This window comes from Peromyscus leucopus, chromosome X (assembly GCF_004664715.2).
Source record: "Peromyscus leucopus breed LL Stock chromosome X, UCI_PerLeu_2.1, whole genome shotgun sequence".
Lineage (NCBI taxonomy): Eukaryota > Metazoa > Chordata > Mammalia > Rodentia > Cricetidae > Peromyscus > Peromyscus leucopus.
Window position 1 is genome coordinate 96,938,257 of NC_051083.1, and position 22,018 is coordinate 96,960,274.

Below are 22,018 nucleotides of genomic sequence, written 5' to 3' on the forward strand. Positions count from 1 at the left end.
AACTTTAGGAGAGGTATGAAAGAGCATTCAACTATTTCTGAGAAACTATCCTGATCTACCACCAGCTCACCATTTGTAGTAAAAGGGAGTGAAAAGCAGGTGAAACGGCACTATGAAGAGTGACATGCAACTGTAGGGGACAAAAACAAACAAACAGTTAAGTAGTCAAGTGGACCTAAGTATGTCCTGATTATGTAACTTTAAAGCTCTGGGACATTTTGAAAAGCCATTTAAAACCTTTCTAAACCTGTTTCCTTTCTGTTAATAGGGGTAATATCCACCTTACTGAATCTACATGAAAATTAGGTGAATAATGCATGTAAATCACCCAGCCCCGTGTTCAGCTTATTGTAGAAAATGTATGTGGAAATTCATGAACATGAGCAGAAAAGAAAGGAAAGGGAGAGAATATAAAGTTCTTTTTACTCACCATCTAATGGATTCACCATTCCCCAAAGAACTTTTATCCTACTGCCTGACTCCCATGGAGTGGAGGATTCTGTACAGTTCAATATAATTACCATAAATAGGTAGCATTAAACAGAACAGGTTGAAAGTGAAGTCTCAGGCTGTGCATTACCAAGTTGCTTGCATTTCACTGTGGCTTGTGTTTTTGTTATGCTTGATTTAAGTGAGCAAATTGTCTGTAAATACTGATTGCTGATGTACATTAGGTACAAAAAAAATTGAGCACTTCTTTTGCCCAGTAATAAAAAGATTGAGATTTTTTAAATGTAAATAAATCAACTTAATTTGCTCATAAAATATTTTTTAAGGCTCAGAGAGTTATTAGCTGTACTTATGTTATGATGTCGGTAACCCTTCCAGAGACAGAGAGGAGACAACTTTCTTATTGTCCCCGCACAGTGCCTTAAGTTGACACTTGATGTAATTGGCCTTGGGAAATTTTTAAGCAGCCACCAATAATTAAATGTCTTATTCTTTTTGTTTGCCAAAGTAACTGAGGCTTAAGACAAACCCAACTTTCTCTGTGAATATGCAAATCAAACATTGATCTTTTGTTGGTACCACCGTCTTTTCTGCTAACAGATGATCCATTTTGTTAAGACTTGTGACCATAAAGACCTGATTCTAAGGAGCTAGTTATTTCTGCCAAACCAAACTTTGATTTTTTTCCTTATCAGCACAAAGAGAGTACCTTTCTTTTAAAAATTATGTTTATACTCACAAGTAATGGGTCTGTTCTTATCAAGCTGTGATGAATTGTGGTCCTTGTGAAATGTCTCAGTGATGTCTACTTGAACTCCATACAGAACCTTTTATAATCCTGTTGTGTGTGTCACTAACCCCCTTTAAGTGTTTGCTTTATGCCTTCGTTTTAAGCATTAGTGGGCTGTACCAAACATTGGGCCACTGGCATACATTTACTGCTACCAGTGCTGAAAGGCAGTCTGGGATACAGCGTGTGAACCACACATCCTGCTTGTTCTCCTCCTTGGTTTTACATCGGAGTCCTCTGTAGAATGTAAGAGCCAATGACACTGAATTCCATCCCCTAGGAAAAGGAGGAAACTAGGACCAAAAGCAAAGCTATATTGCAAGACTTCAATATGGCACTGTTTGCGATGAGAAGTAGTTCTTCATCCCTGTTTGAGCATAGTTTTTTAACCAGGAAAGCACATACTTATTCCACTCATGCTTGTTCATTTCCTATAAAAAATCATAAGAGCATCGGAGCCTAGTTGAAATCTTGTTATCTTTTCCTCCTTTTCAGACTTAGCAGTCCTGTAACACTACATATCTTAGTTTCTTTTCTGTTGCTGTGATAAAAATTTCCTGACAAAAGGAACTTAAGGGAGAAAATGTTTAATTTCATAATCTCAGGTTACAGTCTATCATTATGAAGAAGTCAGCAAGTGGTAGAAACTTGAAGAGTCCAGTTACATTATATCTACAGTCAAGAGAAAAGAACAGTGAAATAATAACTGTATGCTAGTGCTCAGCTAGGTCTCTTCATTATTCTACAATACAGTGTGCAGGTCTTTACATGTCAGTTAATGGAAAAAAGAAAATTCCCACAGACATGCACATAGGTCAACCAAATCTAGATCATCCCTCTTTGAGACTCTCTTCCCAGATGATTTTGGATTATACCCAATTAACAGTTAAAACTATCACATTATCAAAAAGGAACAATATTAATTAAGTATACATCTCCATGATTTGACTTTCTTAAATCAATTTTTCTCTTCTGAAAATGGAGTTCATATTTAAAGTAAGCCAGCAGCTTAATGCCTACCATGTACTGGAGCATAATGTAGCCACGGGTGTGACTGTATATGATTGAGTGCATTACCTCTATGACTATGGAGAAAGAAGGGTAACGCTCCAAATAAAGGCCTGCTGGCACATTAAGTGACTTCCTACCTTCCTCTTTAAAACACAGATGTCAGATTTCTTACTGTTTCTCTTATAACCAGAGCGTGTATGTCTCAAGACCATTATACAGGAAGAGAGAAGCCCTAGCTAGTGAACAACAGCAAAAGGGCCAAACTGAATCTTGTTCCTCCAACCACTGGAACCTGTGCTGTGGATTGGAATGTCTGGGTTTGATGGCGCGTGCTCATTTGGAAGTAAAGTCAGACATAAACTTCCTGAACACCAGAGAAGCAAGCATACTTTGCTAGCACTCAGTCAATATTGTTTTGAATGTATTTCAGGGAGAGCTGGGAGCATTCCCTTCTTTTTCCATAAGCCACTGTGGACCAGCAAGCTTTATTGATGGGTTGTTGACACTCCTCTTCCTTTGAAGACTTAACCTATGCCTAAAAGGAGGGGAGAGTTGGGATTACTACAAGTAAAATAATTATAGAATAGTAACAGCATTTCTTTTTAATAAGAAAAAAATGCCTGTCAAAAGATAGGAGGCCCTTAATTCTTCTCAAGAATTCGGCATAGGAAAGTGGGACTTGGCCATAGGAAAGCTGCAAGTTTCATTTAGATTATCCAGAAGCAGACAGTTCAAACTGGTGAATTATGAGCCAGAAGAAAGCCAAGGGAGGAACTAATTCCATAGCAAACTAAAATCCAAGAAACTAACCAGACAAAGAAAAGGGAATGTTTTAAAATGTGGTGATCAAAAACCATTGTTGGCCCAGAGAGATTCCCATATCCAGTTATTTTTCTTATCATTCCTCAAAGTACTTACAGACGGAGATAGTTTGGGTATAGCCCAGGGACGCATATGCCTATTCCTCTAATAAGTACCATACCGTTGGCTAAGGAATTAAGTCCATCAAAATCAAAGATCATTGTGAAAAAACGAATCTTGGGTTGTGGTTTACATTTGCCCACTGAAATATCCACTCATATGTTTTATCTTATGGCTTTTGAAATATGAATTCACCACGAAAATCAGGGTTTTGCTGAAATTGAAGATTACTTCTGACTTTTGTTTTTGTTTTGATTTATGTCCTTTCTAACTTGGTCACATTAACATTTTAGAAAACAGTTTGCACTCTGATAAAAAGATACTTAGAAAGTTCTTAGCTGAGCCTCTTAGCACACCATGCTATTTTCATCAAGGCAGTCTATACCAGGGAAAAGCCAGTTTAAACCAGTGCTTCTCAACCTTCCTAGTGCTAAGAGCCTTTATTACAGTTCCTCATGCTGTGGCAACCTCCAACCATAAAATTATTTCATTGCTACTTCAGAACTGCAATTTTGCTACTGTTCTGAATCATCTGATATGCAGGATGTTCGATATGTGATCCCAAAGGGTTCTTGACCCACAGGTTGAGAACCTCTGATTGAAATCTTATTCTAAGAGCCAAGCTGACTTCTTCACCATGCCTTTTACATTTTTTCCATTTGTTTTCTCTCATTTTGGTGATGGAAATAAGGAATTACTTCACCTTCCAATGGCAAAATTCACTAGCACTCCTCATCAAGGAGATGCTAATGAATGGAAAAAGACTAGAAAAAGAGCTTTCTAGCATATCTACCAACTTGATTATGTGAGTCAAAGAGTGAATTCTATCCCAAGGCCTATCAGTCCGGAATCTGTTACCTTCTCTAGGTTACTTTTTGCTTTAAATGATCACACTTTGAGTAAGATGTTGCCTTCCCAGTGTGGACTACAAAGCCCTAGAATTGAGTGGAGTTCCTCGGGCTATTGGACGGGACAAGCGGGAGGGCACCTGACAGGGTTCTTAGTTCCATTGGAGTATTTCCTCTTTAATTGGCTTTCTGTATTGGGCTATCAAATGAGATTCACTGAAACAAAGACACAAGTTTATGATTCTGTGTGCTCTGGTTTGAGGTAGCCATAGAATTCCCTGACCCTGCCAGGAAGATTGTAGTGTTGTCTTTACATGTGCTTTAAGAGAAGTGATCTTCAAAAAACATCCCAGACACTTCTTTCTCACCCATCTCCAGACCAAATCTGCCCTCCAGAATGTAAAGACCAATCTCACCCAGAAAAAAAAGTTTGATCATGGTATGAAGCATGCTGCATGTGAGACTTGATAACCTCACACTGATATTAATCAAAAAGAGCACTGTAGTGACACAGCTCTTACAGGGATAAAATCATATGCAAGTAAATATATAAATTTAAATATACCTTGAGCCAGAAATTGGGCATGAGCTAATGAAATGAGCGATGTTGGGGGTGATTATTAAGTATAGTCACTTTTTCAGTGGTAGTTATTTTTCATTTTAATTTCATTTCAACTTTTAAATTTTTTGGTTAATGTGGTGATACTGTATTCCCCAATATATTGTGCACCCTAATAAATTTATCTGGGGTCAGAGAACAGAACAGCCACTAGATATAGAGGCCAGAAAATGGTGGCGCACACTCCTTTAATCCTATCACTTGGAGGCAGAGATCCATCCGGATCTCTGTGAGTTTAAAGCCACACTGGAAACAGCCAGGCATGGTGACTCATGCCTTTAATCCCAGGAAGTAATGGCAGAAAGCAGAAAGGTATATAAGGCATGAGGACCAGGAACTAGAGTCTGGTTAAGCTTTTAGGCTTTTGAGCAGCAGTTCAGCTGAGATCCATTTGGATGAGGACTCAGAGGCTTCCAGTCTGAGGAAACAGGATCAGCTGAGGAACTGACCAGGTGAGGAAACTGTGGCTTGTTCTGCTTCTCTGATCTTCCAGCATTCACCCCAATACCTGGCTCCAGGTTTGTTTTTATTAATAAGACCTTCTAACAATTCATGCTACAGGTTAACAAACAATAATTGAAGCAGAGACTGTGAAGTAACACTGCTTAATGGCTTGTTCCTCCATTCTTGAGTTGCTGCCCTGATTTTGCTTACTGCTGCACTGTTACCTGAAAGTATAAATGAAATAAACCATTTCCTTGGTCACGGTGTTTTATCACATCCATATTGAGAAATCTAAGACAATGATGTAAGAGTATTTTACATAAAATATCAATGATTTCTTTGTTGTTTTCTTTTAATTCTCCAGCTTTATTTGCTGAGTCAAATGGAGTATATGGTTCAAATTATGATGCAGATTACATTCTTTCCTTGAGTAATTATATGTAAATATCATTGTTAAATGATGAAGCATTACTGTTATTATGTAACATGAAAAAGTATTTATAAATTATTCTTTATACAGAAAAAAACAAAACAAACAGTAATTGTACATAGTAATGGAGTCGAGTGGGGTATTTTGGTGTACTGATCAAATCAGGGTAATCAACATTTCCATCTACTTACCATTTCAGGACCACAGAGATTGAGCAATATCAAAATGAAGCCTAGGTTCCTTTGACATCACCTATTTTCTGACCTTTATATTCATTTCTCTCTTGTCCTTCTACCAACTGCCTTTCCTCCTATTGTCCCTTGGCACCTGCTCTTGCCTATCTTTCTTCTGTTTCCTCTAGTTCTCACAGCTTTTCACTTTTCCTTGACTTCCTGGACCATTCTTTCTCTTTCTTTCTTTCTTTCTTTCTTTCTTTCTTTCTTTCTTTCTTTCTTTCTTTCTTTCTTTCTTTCTTTCTTTCTTTCTTCCTTCCTTCCTTCCTTCCTTCCTTCCTTCCTTCCTTCCTTCCTTCCTTCCTTTCTTTTTCTTTCTTTTGTTCTTTCTCTATTTTTTGTAACTCTACATTACTATCCTAACTCCAACTTTGAAACGCCCTGTACTTCCAAACCTTGAGTACAACTAAGGTCACATAGGGTCACATCATGAATGCAAATTGCCTGCTACATGTTTCTTAACAAGAGATTAGAATGACCATATGGGTTGTCAGAGTCATCTGGTATTTATTTTATGGTATTGGCCAATGATTTCTCCTTGGAAAAAAGTATTCCAAAGCTAGCCTGGCACCTAATAAGTCAGTACTACCTAATTATCTTTTATTATCAACCTATTAAGGGGATAGATTCCTAAGTTCATTTAAAATGGCTCCTTAAGGACTAAGCAGCAAAACAACAGCTCCTCATAATTAGGGGACAGGTGAGGAGTTGTATGTAAGACAATATAGAGGTAAATTAGACTACGGAGCTATATTGCACTGTAGACTGTAGTGTGAAGTTGGAACAAAGTATGGCATACAGTAGTTTGTATATATAGTGGTTTCTTTTTGCAGGCTGGATTCTATTAACCCTTTTAGAAAAACGAGGAATGTCAGAGCCTCTCATGAAATCAATAAACACACCAGAGTAGCAATATGCTCTGGCATTTAAACTCTTAAATCCCAGGTCATGAGTAAACTAAATCATAATGTGTCAACTTGCCCATTGCCAAATCCTGCTCATAAAGCATCGAGTAGAAATCCTAAAATGAGAAGGAATTGGGACAGCAGGAGATTGCAGGCACCAGCCAGAATACAAGGTGACTGTCTAAACACCCAATACACATACACACACACACACACACACACACACACACACACACAGCTCTTCTACCTCTGCATGTGTCCTTTGTTTTCCATTTCCAAACTAGTAGAGAATGATCAATCACAGAGGGATCCATTTCCTCTGTACAGGGAAAAACAGAATGAAGTGTGCCAGATGTTTATGAATAGTATGCCTCATTTCTTGACTTCCCTTGTCTGTCTCTCCCCAAAGACTATAAAAAGCAAGAGAGGGTGTCATGAAGCACTTTAGAGCATGGAGTCTGAACTCATACTCCCTGGATTCATATATTGACTTCTACTTTATTAGAAGTGTGACACTGGGCAAGTTGTTATTTTTAATCCTATAGTACAGTTTCTTTGCCTGTCCATTGAGGATCATAATAGTATGAGCTAATTTAATACTAATCAGTAAATCAATTTTATGTATTCATACTTGCTATGATCATATGTATACTAATGTTGAATATAGATGAATAAACCTTCTCACTCTTATTGTTTAGTGATATTGTACATTCAGTAGATTTTCTGTGGACTCATTTGGGAACCCACTCAATATGAATAACATAATTTCCATGCGAAAATGGACTGTGAATCCCCATTGCTCAGCTTACCACAAGATTTCTCAACCATACCCTATCTGCTTTGTAAATTGTTCCATTGTATTTGTACCGAGACTTATACTTGCAAGCATATTTCCATGAAAGTCTCCTGGTTTGTTTTTCAATGACTTAACATAAACTTTATAAACTGCTATAATGAGTTGAAGCCACAAACTAAAGCTTTTTAATTAAATAGTCCTATTTCAGCACTGACTTAATGGAAATTTATGGGTTACATATGGATTGTCTTGAGACTTCTTTGGAGAAATGTGGTAACTTCCACAGTGAGGGCTTTGATCTTTCTCAACTGAGGAAATTGCCAATAAGGTAAATTCAATTACTGCTCCAATTAGATACACTGCTTTTCTCTTAGTACTTGGGTAAATTCATTTGCACATTAGGGGTAGTGAAAACTTTAATGGTTGTATATTATTGACAAGATATTTATAGTTATCATAGGGATGCTTACAACACTAGAAAATTTTAGTTACATTTAGTTACAGTGAAAAAAACTACCATTTTAACTTTGCCAATCATATTTCTAATATAAATGCAGTCTATATGTCATGGTCCTATAATGCCTCACCTTAGGAAAAATATACCTTACTTAATGATCTAATACGCTCTAGTATGAGGATCTTCCTTGTTCAGTATCAGCTAGAGAAAGGAAATTTTTGAAACTGTGAAGTTTCTCGACACAATTTTTTCAAGTTTCTGGGAGCACTTGTTATCTCCCTTTTGTCTCAGTTTTGTCTCAATCAAACACGTTGTGCTTAGCTTGATCCAGATGTTCCTCCCTTTGATAGTCTATCCTTATATATACTGCTCATAGAACTTTCTTTTTTCTCCCCTAGTGAGTAGTGGTAGTCAGTATGACGGCACGCCAGGCGTTGCCAACTCAAAAATTGTGGTTTTCATTCTTTGCTTATCTTCTTATAACTTAACAGAGTACTTTATGTTCTAAACTTTAATGTTTTGTGTATCAATTTGTTATATTCCCAAAGCAACTAAATTCATAAACTTTGGCTTTTATTATACAATAATACATCCTTTAAAATATGCAGTTTCAACAAATGACTACAAAATTCAAAGAATATCATGGATGGTATAGTTTCTGCTTTCCTTGGGTTCACAGGAGGAGTGACAGATCTGTAAATAAAAAGTACAGCCAAATGCATTGTAGAAACAGACTTATGAACTCTGGAAGCTCAAAAGAGGGGAAGGGCAACTATTCTCCTTGCTTCAGACTGAGGGACACAGGATCTTCTCTGCTAAAACACAAAGCAGTCCTCTGGAAGCTGGAGTGGTTGAACACTGCATCTACTTGAGCAAAATGCTAAAGACTGAAGAGGAAATAACATTTATGTCAGTGCCCAAAAGTCAAGTAACAGTTTACCAGATACTAGAAGATGAATAAAGCAGGAGAGGAAACTAAGGAAGAGCATTTCCTATTCAGGATTAAGCAACAAATTGGTGTGATTAATACGTGAGCTTTGACTAGTATGTATGGGTGGAAAGAGAAAGTTCTGGTGTGTCTTGTGGATCAGTGGTTTGGAAACAAGTACATTGATCCTCTGGTTCCAGTGAAGTGTTGTTTGGAATGATAAATAGAACAAAAATCAAAACTCCTTTGACTGAGTCATTGTACATGTGAACATAGGGTCCTAAAATCTCTACTGTTTCTCTCCACCTTCCCCTTCTTCCTCAAAAGCTCTTGGGGAAGAATCTAGGGCAATACCATCTGAAACTCATATCTTTGGATAATAGGAGGCCACTAACAACTTTTAAGCAGATAAATGAGTGACGAAAAGAAACGTGAGGAAATATAATTGTTAAAGGAGGTGGGCTTAAGAACAAAAAGGTCGAAATAAGGAAAATCAATTAGGACAGTGTGAAAGCTGTCTGAGAGAAGTCCTGATTTTTTTTTTTTTTTTTTTTTTTTGGTTTTTCGAGACAGGGTTTCTCTGTGTAGCTTTGCGCCTTTCCTGGAGCTCACTTGGTAGCCCAGGCTGGCCTCGAATTCACAGAGATCCGCCTGGCTCTGCCTCCCGAGTGCTGGGATTAAAGGTGTGCGCCACCACCGCCCGGCCAAGAAGTCCTGATCTTAAGCAAAGATAATGATAAGAGAAGGAAGTGGATGACTATGAAAGCCATGACTAAATGTTACATTGGTAGAACCCAGAAGAATAACTGTTGAAAGTTGTGAAGTTGGTAGTGTGAAGGAAGAGAACACAGGGATGTTCCTGTGCTTTCTTGCTTACACTAGAAGCAGATAACTATCTTCAAAATCTCTAGTCTGGTTTCTAATAGCCAACTCAGTTTCCTAGAATTTTCAGTCACTCCTTAAAAGTGGCACATGATCATTCATGCCCAGATTCATTTTCACAATCTTCTTCATCTAAGACTTGGCTTTGCTGGTAAAAACCCTTGTTGTTGTCATTGTTGTGTTGGCTACAACTGTATTTGTGTCTCATTAGCAAGGCAGTGGGTAGCAATTTTCTTTTTTATGAAGACAGCCCCCAGTTTACACACAGGATGTGTTCCAAAAGTTCATTTTTAAGTTAATTATTTGGAACCTAGAGTGTATTTTCCCATAGAAACAACCTTATACATAGTGATTAAGTTCCCAGGCCAGTCCACAAAGGCCAGTTTAGTCCATAATGTAACTGAGCGTGTGGATTTTCGCAATTGAAATTAGGTAGGAATAATACTGTTGCAAATAAAATGAAAACAGTAATTGAAAAAAGAAATAGTCTGAGGTTTTAGTTTTCCTCGAAGGGCAGTGCTTGATGAAAAGCACATTTAATCCTAAGAGGACAAATGCAATAGATGAAGATTGGACACCACAGCTTTTAAAATGCGTTTTAAGTAATGCTTCTGGGTAGGGGTTAAAATAATAACAATTATCAGGATTGTGTTCATTGTAAAAGTTGAAAAGTACATTTTAATATATTTTAAAAATCAAGTCACCAGTAATTGTAATGCCAGAGAGAGCTACTTTTAGCAAGTTGGCTTGCCTTTACTTTTTTCTTAATCTATGCAAATGTATAGGGCATGTTCATTGTACAAAGTGGTAGCTTTCAGATTCATATGTGCATTTGCACCTGGATAATTCTATCTTGTCCTTCACCACTCATTCCCTTCCTTTTTCTCAATAGTGCCTCTTCTACTTTCATGTCATCGGCAATCTAGATTTCATGTATGAAAGAAAAGATATTTTTTTCTTTCTGGGTCCGACTTATTTTATCTCCTTTACTTCCATCCATTTTCCTAGGAATGACATTATTTTTGTCTCTTATGTGCCCTTCCATAGTCTAGCAATAGTAGTTAAGGTGCATCCATGATGATGAACTCACACTACAACAATAACAACTGATACTATTAGTGAAGGAGAATCAGATCAATAACCAACCAGGTTCAGAGTCAGCTGTTAAGCTATAAATCAATACAACCTGTGCTCAGTCCCACCTTAACAGAAACCATGCCTATGCTATTCTCTAAAATGGATTCTTTTAAGACCTATAGTATAAATAAGAAGAAAATTGAGTTATAGCCATGATTTTGCTATATATATGCTGAATAGATTTGAATATTTCTTCTTTATAGGCCTTATATCTGATAGCCACTAATGGAACTCCAGAGCTCCAGAATCCCGAGAGACTGTCAGCTGTATTCCGTGACTTCTTAAATCGCTGTCTTGAGATGGATGTGGATAGACGGGGATCTGCCAAGGAGCTTTTGCAGGTGAAAACGAAATAGGACAATTCAAAGGGAGAGTTGCTATGTTTAGCTTTTCCATGTCAATGTGAGACAGTAAAAGATCCCTGTTGAGAGACATATAGTGAGAGTTAGGATATTACCATTCAGTTTTAGACATATAAGTATAGGCATGTATTTATTACATGGTTGGCTGATCATGCTGTCTTGCCTTTTTTCAGAAGAATTTTAAATTTAATCTATAACTCTCTTTTGCTCTTCCTGAAATCTTATACTGCATGGAAAAAAAAAAAACAAATGTGACTTTCTGGTATTGCTAAAACTTTTTTCTAAACTTTACTTGTGCCTCTGAATGTTATATGCAAGTGCTCTTGGCCAGAGGTAATTTTCAACATAACTATGCAAATATTTCCATGATATTTGCCACTCTAATGTTCTATTGGTCAAAGTACTTTTGCATGTGATGCCAAATGGTAGACCAGCTTGCCTGGGTGAGTAGCATCCAATGGAGAGTGCCTCTGTAACCAGTTGTCCTTTTGATGGCTCTCAGGACCAGTACAGAGGATGCTAACTGGGGCCTGTCACCCACCTCCCAAACTCTTTATGTATATAATCTCATTAGGTTCTTCCAACTGTGTGGGATTTGTTGGTGACCTATTTTGCAGATATTGAAATAGAGACTCATAAAAGTCTTGAATGGCAAAAGAGCTCTAATTTGAGCCTAGGATTGCCCAATTTTCTGCCATACATGAAATGGAAACTAAGGTAGATTTTTTAAAAGATAGATTTAATTTATAAAGCAGCACATACCCAGGATTACACAAAGATTCACTGCTAGAGACCATTCCTTCAGGAAGAGTATCAAGACCTGTGGCATCTAAGAACAACAACTGCTTGTCCTCACTGTGACTTTGAATAATAAGGCCATTCAACAAAAGGTGCAATATTGGTATGCAGAATGCTAACCATAGACTCACTGTGTTCTTGCCTGCCTCCTTGCATGGAAAATTCTCTTCCAATTGTTTCTAACATCCTTCTCTCTAAAGACTCTTAAAGACTCATGTTTGGGGGAAAAATTCTTGACCTCTGCTATACAAGATCTTTTCTTATGTAGAGGAACTGGAAAGGCTGCACCACTGCACCGTTCCCTGTGAGCATTTTCCAGATCGTCATAGGGTCATAAAATATCAAATCTGTAATGATGCTTTGTTAACCTTCTAATTAACCCTGAAATCATACATGCAAAACATAAACTTGTAAATGCTTCACTTCCACTTTGTTCCAAGCCTGTTACCACATATATATCCCTGTGCTGATGTCTCTCATCCCTTTTTTCCAAGGATGCCAAAGATACAGGATCATTAATGTAACCACACAGATAAATAGAGCATAGAATCAGTTATCTTTCATTGTTCTGACTCCAAAGCTCCTGTAGCTTATGTCACATAAAAGGACTCTGTTGTGGAGACTTTAATATACCTTTCAAAATGTTGAATTAAAAATGACCAAGAAACATTCTAGAGGAGTTGTTCTCAACCGGTGGGTCGTGACCCCTTAGGGTCATATATCAGATATCTTGCATATTGGATATTTACAGTATGATTCATAACAGAAGCAAAATTTCAATTACGGAGTAGCTATGAAAATAAGTTTATGATTGGAGGGGTCACCAAAACATGAAGAACTGTATTAAAAGATTACAGCATTAACGTTGGGAATCACTGCCTCAGAGGAAATGTCCAGCCCACAATGGAGAATTAGGACAGGAGGGCAGGGAAGACATCAGGGAAAGTTATATTGGAATGCCTTTAGCAAGCTGATGATGGGTTGAAATTGTGACGGAAATGAGATCTGTAAGAAATTAAGTAATAAAAGAAGCTAATGACAAAGCTTATTAACAAAATAAGCTACGTTATTGTGAGGAAGAGGTAGAAAGGGGAAGTAACGATGTAAAGAGGGGAATCAGAAGGCCCGTACTGGGGAAAGGCCCACACCCGGGAAAGGCCCGCACCAGGGAAAGGCCCGAGGTAATCAAATATCACAGGTCTGCAAAGAAGCAAAAGTTTGAAAGAAGAAAAGAAGATTGGCTTGCATCAGCTCTTGCAGATGAGCCAAGAGAAATGGTGGAGACACGGCTATTGGGTTTGGCAGCTAGGGAGCCAAGGGTTTTAGAGTAAAATTGATTTTGATGTTCAGTTGAAGACACTTTTTCAAGCCCGAGAGCCGCTCCAGCACCATTCATCAGTTTAAGAAATGTAGAGAGTCTGGCCATTACTGCGTGAAATTTTCCAAGCTCCATATTGAAGAGTTTCTAGATGTGCCAAGGAAGTTTCCATAGGATTTCAAGACACTGAAAAAGAAAAAAGAAAAAAGAAATTCTGGACAAAAGCTGGCAGGGATTTTCTTTTAAATTGACTAGTGTCTCAATGAGTGCTCTAAACACGTTTCAATGGGTCCCATATCATATATATTCATATATTTACATTATTACTCATAACAGTAACAAAATTACAGTTATTAAGTAGTGAGGAAATAATTATTTTATGATTGGGGGGTCACCACAATATGTATTAAAGGGTTGCAGAATTAGGGAGGATGAGAAGACTGCTCTAGCACGAAGGGAGAATTCTACTAATTCCTCCTTTTTTTTCCCTTCCTTTTACAGCATCCATTTTTAAAATTAGCCAAGCCTCTCTCCAGCCTCACTCCTCTGATTATCGCTGCAAAGGAAGCAATTAAGAACAGTAGCCGTTAGAACTGCGAGCCTTACCCCTCACCGTCTCCCTGATGAGTAAGACTGAACTAAAACTGCTGCAGGAAACATGGAAGAAAAGACAGTCGAATGGGGTGGGGGTTCTTTAACTTTAAAGTGAATAGAAACTTCTTATAAGCCTTTTTCCTACTCCCTCAGACTATGTAATTTATTTGTAAGCCTGAACCGCAGCCCACACAGGGCAGCAATGTTGAAGTGACCATTAAGAGGTCACTTCCACCGTGAAGCGAAAGAGCCAGTAGTGAATCCCCTCATTTTGTGCATTTACTTTGAAGAAAAAGATTTCTCAAAGATGCACACTCCCTCTTCATAGTGTTGTGTTTGTTTTTAAGTTAGAGAGTAGCCCCTCTTGCATTCAAACCTCTTTCAAAACTCCTTCCCCAATGTGATGTTTTTTCACTTGCATTGTCATTAGATGTCCGGAAAAAATAAAAGATGTCAACATGTTTTTTTAAAAAAAATAGAAAGAAAAAAAAGCAAAGAAAAAACAAAACAAAAACAAACAAAAATGAAAAAAATAGAACAAGTGCTGTGTGAAGCTGTGGACGTCCATGCCCTAATAGAGTCGCAATTTTTTCTTCTTCTGTAGTGGTGGCTTGGTTTGTGTACCTATTTTTCTGCATTTGTATTGGAAAAGGTTTCCTTTAAGACACTTTCCAAAAGCAGAGAGGAATCTGAGTGTTCAGGGTGGGTTTTTAAAAGTTGTGTCTAAACAGAGCTCTAATTGTGAGATACTGTCACATTTTACAAGGATGCTTAGGTAGTAGTTGAATTGTCATGTAAAGCAGCTTGTTGGCCTCTGTGATAACAGAAAAAAGACACACACTGAAAATGTGGCAGCGCTTCTGTGTGAGTCTAGGTTCTAGTTTAGGTTCTAAACCTAGACTACCCTGATTGGAGAAATCTTACTTACACAAAGATGAGACTTTCTCTGAGAGCCAAAAGGAAAATGCAGAACTCCTTGTTGGACAATAAATAAGCAAGGATAATAGCGAATTTAATCCTCTCTTGTGCTCCTGTAACATACGCATTGTACAATACGCACATTATGAGGAAATAGATCCATTAGCCAACATTCTTCATAATAAAAATTATTCATTTTGACAATTTGTAACACTTAAGAATTTTTAAAGATCAAGAGATGAGAGATATAGTAAAAAAAAAAAATTCAACTCTGTAAGAAATGGGAAGTCAGTGAAAGCTACATCCCAGTCAACGTGGCTCTAAATATTCGATAGATTTTCCCTATATATCTCTAATCTCTTTTTCAGGATATGGTGTGTTCTTATTTAGTTATGTAGGCTTTTCTCCTTTTAAAGCCTGTTCATAAAGATGTTGAAAGCTCACCAAGAAAATACTTTTGATCTATATTCATATATCCCAAGAACTATCAGTCCAATAGAATTCCTTTTGTGGCTTGAGGAAAATCCCAAAATTCTACTGTTATTTCATTATATATATTAGTTATTTTTAATCTTCTGAGAGTAGAAAAACATCTGGAAGGTGTCTGCATAGAAAAGGATATGCTTCTCTTGTGAGTGTATAGTCAGTTTTATGAATTCTAGAAAGTTGTTTTCTCTAAGTCTTTGAAAAGCCAGCAACCTATGCTATACAACATTTCTTAATTTGTAGAGATAGAGAATCTGAATAGAGTTGACCTACATTCAGCAAGAGGGGAAAGAGATCAATGGCATATGCCTTTCTCCTCTGTGATGTACATCTGTCCATTGGACCATCCATCCAATCCTTCAAATGAAAGCACTTTCTCTAGAGTTTCTGCTGATCATATAGTGCATATGTTTATGTTGAGAAGATACCACTGGTGGATTTCCTATTTTCCTACATTATAAAATTAGGGTGAGGTTTGCCCCTCCTCTGAAAGTATCCACCATGGAATAAAAGACAAATGTGAAAAGAAAAGAAAATGATTATATTAATTTCATGTTTATTTTGCAAAGAGGCATCTGGGCCTAAAATTCTAAATGTCACACCTCTCTACTGAGAGAGGGGGACTCTTAATTTTTACTTTATCTTATTTTAAATGAAGGATTTTTCCCACTTGTAGTGCCAGGGAATTCCACAAAATACCTGGGATGCAAATAGAATTCAATTGATGGCTATATTCTACTAATAGAGAGAGCCCAAACCCTGGTTGGGAAGTCCAAGACATCGATTAACATCTTTTGCATGTTGTAAAGGCCTTTGTTGTTGTTATTGTTGTTTATTATTGTTATTGTTGTTGTTGCTGTTATTGTTGTTGATGTTATTTAGAAGACCCTGGAGCAGTGATCCTTCAGATCACTGTTGGCCGAGAGATGGCTACTCTTTGTACTCTCCATTCAGCATATTGACAATTAGGGGCCAGGTTCCTATTTACCATCATTTTGTACTAAGATTTAATAATCTGTTCCAGTAAGCATTACTTGTACAAAATTATATCTATGTACATGTACAAATTAGAACAGCTTCTGAAGTTTTTTCCCTGTGTTGAAGAATTACATATATTTCTAATAAGTGTTAGAGAGGAACTGTTTCTCATGCCAAAATGATGCTGAAGGATCCATATTTGGGATACTTGAACAACCTGGACTCCAGATGGTTAATAGTTTAGTCCCTTTCCTTGATTTTGTTTTGAGCTCATCTTAATCCAGGTGAGTCTATCCAGATCTTTAACGTTGCTAGTGTGCCCTGAGACATTTGTGGGCACATTTTCGAATGTTGATTCAAAAGTCCTGAGACAGGAATAGGGCAGTGGGAAAGTCAGGGAAGGGTGAGAAGCACAGTAAAGATTATTTATTTAAGAAAGAATAGAACATTAATATTGTAGCAAGGATCCGGTTCGTTGTCATAATCCCATGAGGATTTGGGGATGATACAATCCCCCTAAATCAGTCACCATGTTGGGAAATGACTTCGTTCTTGCCGATCTTGTCTATGTGTCATTGTAAATATTTGTGCGTCCATGCTCCATTTTGGCTACTGGATGGCCAAGTCACATGAAAAGATTGAACTCAAGTATTTATTCTTTAATTGTGTTATTCAGGTTTCTTTCAGGCTTGTGAATTGCACCTACAGTGTTTTAGTTTAACCACCTAGTCCCCACATCTATCTCTCCTGCAAAGCACATTCCATTGCTAAAAAAAAAAAAAATATAAATTGCTTCCTGTTTTCTGTATAACTGTTTTGATAGTTTGAGATGTTTGTCTATAATGGATATTCTCACCTCAAAAATCGTGTAAATAATTATATTCGTTTCCTCAATGGGTCGTTTATTTCTAATGAGGCTGCCAGTTCTCAGAGAGAGTCTATGAAGTCACTTTGAAATAACACACACAGGGATTACATCTATGTAAAAAGAAGTGTGCATATGGATAAAGACTGGGAACACAAATAATTGGAATTGGTTGTGTTAGGGTGGTGGGATTATGTGAAAATTTTTTCTTTCAGAAATTTTCTTTCTTTGATATTATTATATTATTAATTTAAATAAATAAAAAACAGAAAGAGAACTATAGAAACATAGAAGAGATGCCAGGAGCAGATGTCTTCTGGCCAGAGCCCAGAGCATGCAGGGCACAGATATTTCCTAGTTACAATTATTCTGTAGGCTTTATACTTGCCTAGGTACTGAGGTTGGCACATGCTCAGGTATGGCACATGCTTTCTTGTGAGACTATTATCTAAGTCAAAGCTAAGGAGATGTCACTGCTAGAACTCCAAATGTATTCTTCTGCTATAAAACAAGCTGCCCTCAGCTTTGGTATGGCATCCGGGTGTCTATTTTGTTTGCCTTAGATTGGAGAGCTGACACCTTGATTAGCCCCTTTGATGATATTTGTTTCAGGTGCCCCTTTCTAGATTGTCTTAAAAGATTTTCAAAGTCAATTTTGGAAGGACAGAAGGATAAAATAGCTAATTCTCACCATTTCCTTGCATAACAAGACCTATCATTCTGGAAAAATTCTTTAAATGGCTGTAAGGAAAGCCCATTGGTTTCAATAGAAATTACCATATATAATTAAACCTAACTCCGAATTTCTTAAGAGAAATATTTAGGATTGTCTGTCAGCATTCAGTTCCAGTCCTATTAGTTTTGGCTTGGGATGGTCTCCTTGTACTCTTGTGCTGCATAATTATAGCTTGTAGCCAGCAATTGTGGTTTTTTTTTTTTTTTTTCAAGAGAAAGAGAGACCAACCACCAAAAGAGAAGAAATTCCTCCTAACTCACCAAAGCAATTTTAGGTGAGAACTTCAATAATGTTATACAGTGTCAATCAAAAGCAGACCCTACCCCCATAATTCTTTTACTTAGCTATTGACAATACATATGGAAGTCTTAACCTAGCCATCCTGGTTGAATCTCGTCCTTCTCTGAGCTTATTGCAGTTAATATTCACCTAAACAAACGATGGCGTGTGGTATAAACATCTCCCAGTCTTGGAAGAAGAAGCCTGAAATTCAGCATTTGTAAACCGACAGTCTAATGGGCCTGGGATTTGGAATAACCTTAACACACAATACTGAACATATATTTGCATGTGGATTGGAAAGGGAATAAATAGGGCCTTGGGAATAAGGGAAATGTTTCTCTTACGAAAGAGTTTTTCAAAAAAAAGACATATTTCTACTATAGTTTTTGGTTGTTTGGCTTTCAGTTTTATCACTCCTTTTCTGCTTCATACTCCTTTAGTAATCAAATATATCTAACCCAACTTCTCATGCATGGGAATGGCTGTTTATCATTAAACAGTATCTAAATGAATCTGCAAATGTGGGAATCAAGATATCACCTTGTGCACACCTCTGACTATATATATACTATCAACTTGTAGCATTTAATGCCACTTAATATCATTGAACTTGAAAGGTAAACTTATAAAATCTAATTAGTGCCATCAGCGTCTCTATAGAAGCTGCCATCGGGTGAATGCTGTCTTGTAATACCAACAGTAAGGCAAGTACTATGTATGTTCATCCGATTTGGAACCTAGAAACAAGCTGACAACAATGCTAGAGAATGAGTCAGATGTAATAGAAGTGACCCTGGCCAGGAAAGAGACATAGATGTTAACATGGGCATTTTGCCTAACTTGCTGTGTGACCTTGAGCAAATTACTTGACCTTCCTATTTATTCATCTAGAAAATAAAGGTGTTGAATTAACTGCTCTTCAAGGTCTTTTTAAAAGCTCTGACATTGTATGGGGTAACAGTTTGCCTTGCAAATTTAACCTGCCAAAGCGATGGCAAATATCACAAGCTTAAGCTGGATCTCTTATGTTGCAGTTACATAGAACTATGTAAGATGGAAAAACTCAAGTAAATGAAGTTAACAGCACCAGAGAATGTAGATCAAACTCATGGAAACCTTCCAACTTCTTCACAATGGTTTTGTTTTTATTTCAATGTCATTTTTCCACTGAATGTTCCCAGTTTTCATTTTCTATACACTGTGTGTAAAGTCTGGTTTCCATTAAGCTGTGGCTAGCATTTGCTACTAGAAGAGAAATTCACTGTCACATTTCATAGAATAAAACTTGGGCCTCTCTTTTCCTATGAAGCAGTTATGGGCCTTAGAGCATTAAAGTAGAAATGGCACAGGATGGCAGAACCCAAGCATTTGAATGGCTAAGACCACAGAGTGGACCTATGTACTTACAAGTTGCAAAAGAGAGCAACGGAAAGGCAATTGCATGCTTTTAGCAAACAAATTAACTGTTGGGTTTAAATAAAACATTTCTCATGGAAAGTCCCACAGCAATTAACTAGTTGTATAAGCATGCTATTGAAAAGAAGAGAAACCAGAAGTTAGTTTGGTGGATGGTCCCTACTGTCTGCCTACAGCAGAGTGCCAACCAGCCCTGAGTGTGAAATTCAAGTTCAATGTGTGTGCTTGTGTGTGTGGTGTGCTTTTTGACCCGCATATACTATATTCATTAGTGATGGTAAGATCTTTCACCATTAATGGGTTGAGTTTAAAAAAAATCTCAGTACATCTGACAGTAGGAGCCAGATCACATGGATACTGATGTCTACTGGGATTGATCTCATAACATCCAAATAAAATAAATTGAGGAGGATCTTCATTTTCACCAGTTTTCGGCGTTGTATCTCATTTGGCTGTGCATTATTTTTGTCAAAATGTGTTATTTGTAAACCCATGTGTAGTGAAATTCTTCTGTAATTTTGAATTAATGCTATTTATGGTCTTACGTTTGTTTGATTTTTAAGTAAGTTATTTCTTTTGTAGACTTGCTGATGGTATGACTCCATCCCTCTGCCCTCAGCAGCTGATCTTTTTGAGGATTTTAATTTTTGGTATTTTTATTTTAATTGTGGTTGAAGCAATAGCAATTTGAAATATGGATTGTGCATGACTGTGTCTTGAGTGTAAAAATATTGCAGTTTGAAACTTGGACCTAAAGTATTGCAAATAAAACGACAAACATCAATGATTTGTTGTTTCTCTCTTCTGTCACTCTCCCACCCCACCCTGATTTCATCAGTCGCTTTGCCTGTTTCACATTTTGGAAGGTATCACACTCTTACAGGTATAGAGGTGATAAAATGGCCAGCATTTTACCAATGTAGGAGATGATGCCCCACAGAATCTTCCATTGAATAACTCAGATTCTCTATTTGGCTTTTACATGGACTAGCTCAGAGAAGTAAATGTGTATATTCAATAGAGGACAAAAACCTGGTGGATCCCAATGGTAGATGAAGGCAAATCCCCACGAGAATTTGCATGTAACAAATACTTGGATTTTGATCAGCTTTCTGTTTGGAAATTCCTAAACATACAATGCCATGTTCATGATATTCTGATTTGTCTTATTTATCTTTTTTCAAAGATTTATTTTTTTATTCATGTGTTTATGTATCTACATTATGTACAGTTGTGTGTGGGTGCCTATGAGGGCCAGATAAGGGCACAGGATCTCCTGGAAGCAGAAGTCCAGGCAGTTTTGAGACTCCCGATGTGGGTGCTGGGAACTGAACTCTAGTCCTCTGCAAGAGCAGAAAGTTCCCTTAACTGCTGAGCCACCGAGTAGTTTCTTCCCATATCTTATATCAATACATTCTTTTTTAGTTTCTGCTTTTGTTGTTAACCCCCACATCCAATTAGTGCTGACCCACAAGCACGCGGGTGTGTGGCTATCTACTGAGGCTTGAGCAAAGAGTGACTCTTCCTTCCTAAGCAGCCAACAACTGCCAGGAGCTCTTCCAATATGGGTGGGGCCTTGGGATCCTTCCTGATCCATGATGGAATTTTGACTGACTTGATTTTATTCAGGTCTTGTGCAAGTAACCACATGTTCTGTGAGTTGATGTACAACAGCCAAGTCATCCAAGAGTCAGCATTTCACAGCTCTACTCTCCACCTGCCAGTTGCTACGTTCTTTCAGCCTCTACTTCCATGAAGGTCAATGGGCCTAGTTAGAGGGAGGTTGATATAAATGACCTATCAACAGCTGGGAACTAATAGTTACTTATCCTTAACAGTTTGACCAGCTATGCGTCTCTGCATTAACCACTACCCTCTGCAAAAAGTTTTTCTGAGCATAGTTGAGAGAATCACAGATCTATGGCTATAAACATAAATGGTTAGAATTGCAGACTGACAGCATGACCATTTAGCAAAACAGTAACAGTAGGTTCCTTCTAGAGTCTATGGTCTCCTTAGTCATGATCTTTTGACCAGATTTATGGTTCAAGGCATGAAATCCCCCCAGTGGAGAAACCTCATACCCAATCAGAAACCAGTCCTTCACCCATAACCTTTACACAACTATTACATCAGTGGGGCTACTTTACCAGCAGATCAGTATTAGAGCATGCAGTGTCCAGCACTGAGGAAAACCACTGATGCTTTTTCTCTCTCAGCAGCCTGCACACAGAAAGCCGACTTTCTGACACTGTGTAAGCTAGCCAACTTGGAGAGAATTTCTTCGTAAATTTGAGGCTGATTTTTCTATCCCTTGCATTCAAAAGTAAGTGTTATCTTCAGCAATCGGGTCTTACCATCTACGTATGGTGGAAAACCAAGAGCAGTGGCAATATCCTGTGTTTTGGGGGTGT

General features: G+C 37.6%; 1 protein-coding gene across 12 annotated transcripts in view; it reads left to right on the forward strand.

Annotated features, from left to right (window-relative positions):
- Positions 1-20,391, forward strand: part of Pak3 (p21 (RAC1) activated kinase 3) — a 277,471-nt gene extending 257,080 nt beyond the window's left edge. For all 12 annotated transcript variants that reach the window (XM_028876944.1, XM_028876946.1, XM_028876951.1 and 9 more), the window contains 2 exons: positions 11,055-11,192; positions 13,831-20,391. In XM_028876944.1, coding sequence (XP_028732777.1) covers positions 11,055-11,192; positions 13,831-13,920 — 228 coding nt within the window. In that variant the 3' untranslated portion in view covers positions 13,921-20,391. The remainder of the gene's footprint in view (positions 1-11,054; positions 11,193-13,830) is intronic.
- Positions 20,392-22,018: the final 1,627 nt, after the last annotated feature.